The sequence below is a fragment of the Anopheles bellator genome, chromosome 1, assembly GCF_943735745.2.
Source record: "Anopheles bellator chromosome 1, idAnoBellAS_SP24_06.2, whole genome shotgun sequence".
In the NCBI taxonomy this organism is placed as follows: domain Eukaryota; kingdom Metazoa; phylum Arthropoda; class Insecta; order Diptera; family Culicidae; genus Anopheles; species Anopheles bellator.
The window spans coordinates 18,611,630-18,616,711 of record NC_071285.1 but is presented as its reverse complement, the minus strand read 5'-3'; the positions used below and the strand labels follow the sequence as shown (position 1 = coordinate 18,616,711).

The following is a 5,082-nucleotide window of genomic DNA, read 5'->3' as shown; positions in this document are numbered from 1 at the left end:
CCCGATTCTAGTTACGTTTCCATTACACACTTTCGCACATCGCACCCATCATTACTGTTCACGCAAAATACAACGGAGTAAACAGAATCCTTTTCGTGAAACACACAAGACGCAGCACAATTGATTTTGACACAGAGCAAGGATGTAATTTGAAAAGAAATTAAAAAGCGCAATACACAAACGGGCACTGTTTTAAGGACACAAGCAAACTCAAAGCCGACAAACTCGCATCGCTCCGGATTTGTTTTGAGGACTCCCGTTTGACAGCAGGCAGGGTTGACTATGTTGACACCATTTTTGTCCGTTACATAGCGAACGACACAGCGTAACGCTTCGTAACGTTAGAAGCAAAATATGTAAATGGGAAACACTGCCCGGAAAGTAGGGATGGGTTTTTACATCGCATCACACTTGAATTGATATTGAAAACTAAATTGCGTGGAAATGTTCTTGGAAAACGTTACAGGAAAATATGTCTCACAATCATCTCGAAATCGAACCATCAGCACCGGCTATCAAACTGACAGCTGTCAAACCATTTTCTTTGGCATCGTTTTTAAGGGTTTCCTTTGACCCATTTCGTTGCTATTGTTTTGTTTGAGCTTGCTGTATCAGGTGAAAACACACACATTCCTCTTTTAGTTGTTTAGCTTCTCCACTCATCGATTGACTACTACCACACACGCACACACTCACACCCATAAACACCACCGTTGAACGTTTCCGCCGGACGTTTGCAACCTTTTTGCCGGATGACAAGGACGGGTGAAAATGGGTAAGTTAGGTGTGTGCCACTGATAGATCCTGCCGGTAGTACTAACCTTCTCAACGTGCCACAGGAAAGATCGTCGAAGGTCTCGCAGCAAATCGGCTTCGCCCGATCGTAAGAAGAAACGGTCGGCGGGTCACGATCGCAGCAAATCAGGAAATTCACGATCAACGGCTAACAATGGCAGTGTTGCGGTGGTACCATCTGTTCCGTCCTCGAGCAGCAACAGCGGCAGCACTTCCACCCACAGCAGCAGTGGAAGGCGTGAGCGTCACCGGGAGGACCACCGGGATCGCGAGCGGGAACTGTGGGAACGCGAGAAGGAGCGCGAAAAGGAGCGAGAAAAACAACGTGAACAGGAGCGGGAACGGGAGCTGGAGAAGGAACGCGAAAGGGAAGCGGCCCGCAAGCGAGAACGGGAGAAGGAACGGGAAAAACTCCGGGAGCAGGCCACCAAGTAGTGAGTACCCACCGATCGTTTCGAATCCCGCGAAATATGGTTAAACAATCTCTTCTCTTCAGTGCGCAGAGCGTCAGTAGCAGCGGAAAGCAGTCCAAGTTCGATCAGATGCCGCCCGGTATGATGGCTCCTCCGCCCTTGTTACCGCCCACGGTCGTGGTAGTGGAAAAGCTGGCGGACGAAAAGAAACCGTTGCTGAAAGTTGCTGAAAAACCTAAGGATGAAGTGTACGAAATTCCGGTGGCACCGATCGATAAGGAAGAAGAACAGCGGCGACTGGAGCAGGAGATGACGAAACGGCGCGAACGTATTGAGCGCTGGCGTGCGGAACGGAACAAGAAGGAACAGGAAATTAAGAAACCGCTTCCGGTCATTGTTGCGCCAACCGGTCTTTCGGCGAAAAAGTGGAGCCTCGAAGACGATGAAGAAGATGACGAACTGGAGGATGGAAAGGACAAGGCGGGCGAAAATTTGGTGCCGGAGGAGGAAGAGATCGATCCTCTCGATGCCTTCATGAAGGAGGTCAACGAGGAGGTGCGCAAGGTGAACAAGCTGGCGAATCCGCTCCCCAAGTCGGACGGAAAAACGTCGGGAGGCAGTAGCGGTGGCGTGACGATCATCACCGGTGTGGCAAAACAGAAATCGGAGACCAAGAAGGGAGAACTCATAGAGCAGAATCAGGACGGGCTGGAGTACTCTTCGGAGGAGGAGCAAGAAGATATCAAAGATACGGCCGCGAACTTGGCAAACAAACAAAAGAAAGAGCTGGCCAAGATCGACCATTCCGGCATCAACTATTTGCCATTCCGGAAGGCATTCTACGTCGAGGTGCCGGAAATTGCGCGCATGACACAGACGGAAACTGATGCATACAAGAAGGAGCTGGAGGGAATCGCGGTCAAAGGCAAGGGATGTCCGAAACCGATCAAAACCTGGGCTCACTGTGGCGTTTCGCGGAAAGAATTTGAAGTGCTACGCAAGTTGGGCTTCGAGAAACCCACACCAATCCAGTGTCAAGCCATTCCGGCCATCATGTCCGGGCGCGATCTGATCGGCATCGCCAAAACGGGCAGCGGCAAAACGCTTGCCTTCATCCTGCCCATGTTCCGGCACATCCTCGATCAGCCTCCATTGGAGGATGGCGATGGTCCGATCTCGATTATAATGACACCAACACGCGAACTGTGCATGCAGATTGGTAAGGACATTAAGAAGTTCTCGAAATCGTTGAATCTCCGCACGGTATGCGTTTACGGAGGGACGGGCATTTCCGAGCAGATTGCTGAACTTAAACGTGGCGCCGAAATCATCGTGTGCACCCCGGGCCGTATGATCGATATGCTGGCGGCAAACTCAGGGCGCGTGACTAACTTACGCCGTGTGACGTACATCGTGCTGGACGAAGCCGACCGCATGTTCGATATGGGCTTCGAACCACAGGTAATGCGCATCATTGACAACATTCGACCCGACCGGCAGACGGTCATGTTTAGCGCGACCTTTCCCCGCCAGATGGAGGCCTTGGCAAGGCGTATTTTGAAGAAACCGATCGAGGTGCAGGTTGGTGGCCGGTCAGTCGTCTGTAAAGAGGTTGAGCAACATGTAGTGGTGCTGGACGATGAGGCCAAATTTTTCAAGTTGCTCGAGTTGCTGGGCCTTTACCAGGAACAGGGCAGCATAATCGTGTTCGTCGACAAGCAGGAGAACGCCGACATTCTTCTGAAGGACCTCATGAAAGCGTCCTACTCGTGCATGAGTCTGCATGGAGGAATCGATCAATTCGATCGCGATTCAACGATCATCGATTTTAAGCAGGGACGGGTGAAGCTGCTAATCGCTACTTCCGTCGCGGCACGCGGGTTGGACGTGAAGCAACTGATACTAGTGGTGAACTACGATTGCCCGAACCATTACGAAGACTACGTACACCGTTGCGGTCGCACAGGACGTGCCGGGAATCGGGGGTTCGCGTGGACATTCCTAACGCCCGAGCAAGGCCGGTACGCCGGTGATATCATTCGAGCCCTCGAACTGTCTGGTGGCACCGTGCCGGACGATCTACGTCAGCTGTGGGACACGTATAAAACGGCTCAAGAAGCCGAAGGCAAGAAAGTACACACCGGCGGTGGCTTCAGTGGCAAGGGCTTTAAATTTGACGCACAGGAAGCGGCCGCAGTGAACGAGCGCAAGAAGATGCAGAAAGCGGCCCTGGGACTGCAAGATTCGGACGACGACGAAGACCTCGAACAGGACATTGATCAACAGATCGAAAGTATGTTCGCTACGAAGCGCATCGTGAAGGAGGTAGAAGCACCGAGCGCAGCAAACTCGGGCCGCGATCAGCCCAACAATCCGCCACCCATGGCTTCGGCTCCGGCGCCAGTGCCAACGGTGACGCACTCTGACAAGCTCGAGCTTGCCAAACGGTTAGCGTCGAAGATCAACCTCCAGAAGACACTCGGGGCCGAATCGAAGGTTGCAACGCAGCAGGCGGCGGAAGCGATACTGAAGGGTGCCAACACACAGCAACTGATCACCGCGAAAACGGTGGCCGAGCAGTTGGCGGCCAAACTGAACAACAAGCTCAATTACCAGCCCAAGGACGAGGAAGAACCAGTCGCTGAAACGAACGAGCAAGTGTTCCGCAAGTACGAAGAGGAGCTGGAAATTAACGACTTCCCGCAGCAGGCCCGATGGAAGGTCACATCGAAGGTAGGTTACCATTGGCTACTGAGTTGTTAAATTTAGAGTTTTCAAACACGCCTTATTTTCATTCGTTAACCGACCAACACAGGAGGCTCTGGCGCAAATTTCTGAGTACTCCGAAGCTGGTCTCACAGTGCGTGGTACGTACGTTCCACCCGGTAAAAATCCGCCTGATGGTGAACGCAAGCTCTATCTGGCCATCGAGAGTTGCAATGAGCTGGCAGTAACGAAAGCAAAACGAGAAATTACGCGCCTTATCAAGGAGGAGCTTCTCAAATTGCAGGCATCATCTCACCACGTCATCAACAAGGCCCGCTACAAGGTGGTTTAAGCTGAAACGCACTCGACCCGGGCCGCATTTGGCGGGTTTTATGAATTGTCAAATAAAGAACATTTTAAGAACATTGTAGGACAACTAATATTAACAACAAAAATGGTTTTCGCAATTATTGTTAATGCTTGTAGCGATATTTTTTACAGTTACAGCGACAGTCCGCGAATACGAATTGGAGCAGTCGAGCAGCACGCTCCAGCAATCGTCAAGTATTCATTGAACAATTCTTTCCGTACTTTCGAAGAACGAAGAATATTAAGAACACTTTCTCCGCGACGTCCGAGCCATTCGGACGTGGCTCATCTAACGCATGCTCACCACCAACGAGCGCTTTAACGAATTACATCTCCCGATCTCGAAATAAAAATAAGGAAGCTGCGTAAGTTCCTAAATGTTTATGGCAATTAAGCGGGTTTCTATTAGGTGTGATCCGTAAAATCATTGGATCAGTGGCAAGCATGAATATGAGAGAAAATCAACTCATTATGCTGTGTGCGGAGAATCGATTAATAGAATGAAACGACTTCTTTGATTGATCTTCAATCTTTATTATTGCTCATAAAACGGAATCATTGTACTAGAACATTGCAAAATACAATTAGTATGACGAATTCACTTTGAATTCATCCGAGTGGTAGATCAGAACGTCCTTGTAGTACATGTTCTTGGTGAAGAAGTAGCTGAAATCGATGTCACGATCGAACGGATAGCCGAATGGCAGATCGTCGATGTATCTCGAGCCAGATCCCACACCACACGAGTACGAGTAATCGTAGGTCGAGAACTGCTGCACCTTCGGTGCGTAGTACGGAG

General features: G+C 50.5%; 2 protein-coding genes across 2 annotated transcripts in view; one reads left to right on the top strand and one right to left on the bottom strand.

The window, feature by feature from the left end:
• The first annotated feature begins 650 nt into the window (after positions 1-650).
• On the top strand, positions 651-4,342 carry LOC131208866 (probable ATP-dependent RNA helicase DDX46). Its single transcript, XM_058201783.1, has 4 exons — positions 651-775; positions 840-1,229; positions 1,292-3,941; positions 4,024-4,342. The coding sequence occupies exons 1-4, from the start codon at positions 753-755 to the stop codon at positions 4,264-4,266; spliced, it is 3,306 nt and encodes a 1,101-aa protein (XP_058057766.1). The 5' UTR covers positions 651-752; the 3' UTR covers positions 4,267-4,342.
• Positions 4,343-4,867: 525 nt separating this feature from the next.
• The window catches only part of LOC131206511 (hexamerin-1.1-like), a 4,401-nt gene continuing 4,186 nt past the window's right edge, over positions 4,868-5,082 (bottom strand). Inside the window, exon 4 of the mRNA XM_058199089.1 lies at positions 4,868-5,062. Within this exon, the coding sequence (XP_058055072.1) occupies positions 4,868-5,062 (195 nt within the window). The remainder of the gene's footprint in view (positions 5,063-5,082) is intronic.

Bases quoted from the DNA above. Each gene is read 5' to 3' on its own strand.
- LOC131208866 (XM_058201783.1), top strand. From the start codon at position 753: ATGACAAGGACGGGTGAAAATGG. The intron at 776-839 runs GTAAGTTAGGTG...AACGTGCCACAG, and splicing joins ACAAGGACGGGTGAAAATGG to GAAAGATCGTCGAAGGTCTC. The intron at 1,230-1,291 runs GTGAGTACCCAC...TCTTCTCTTCAG, and splicing joins CGGGAGCAGGCCACCAAGTA to TGCGCAGAGCGTCAGTAGCA.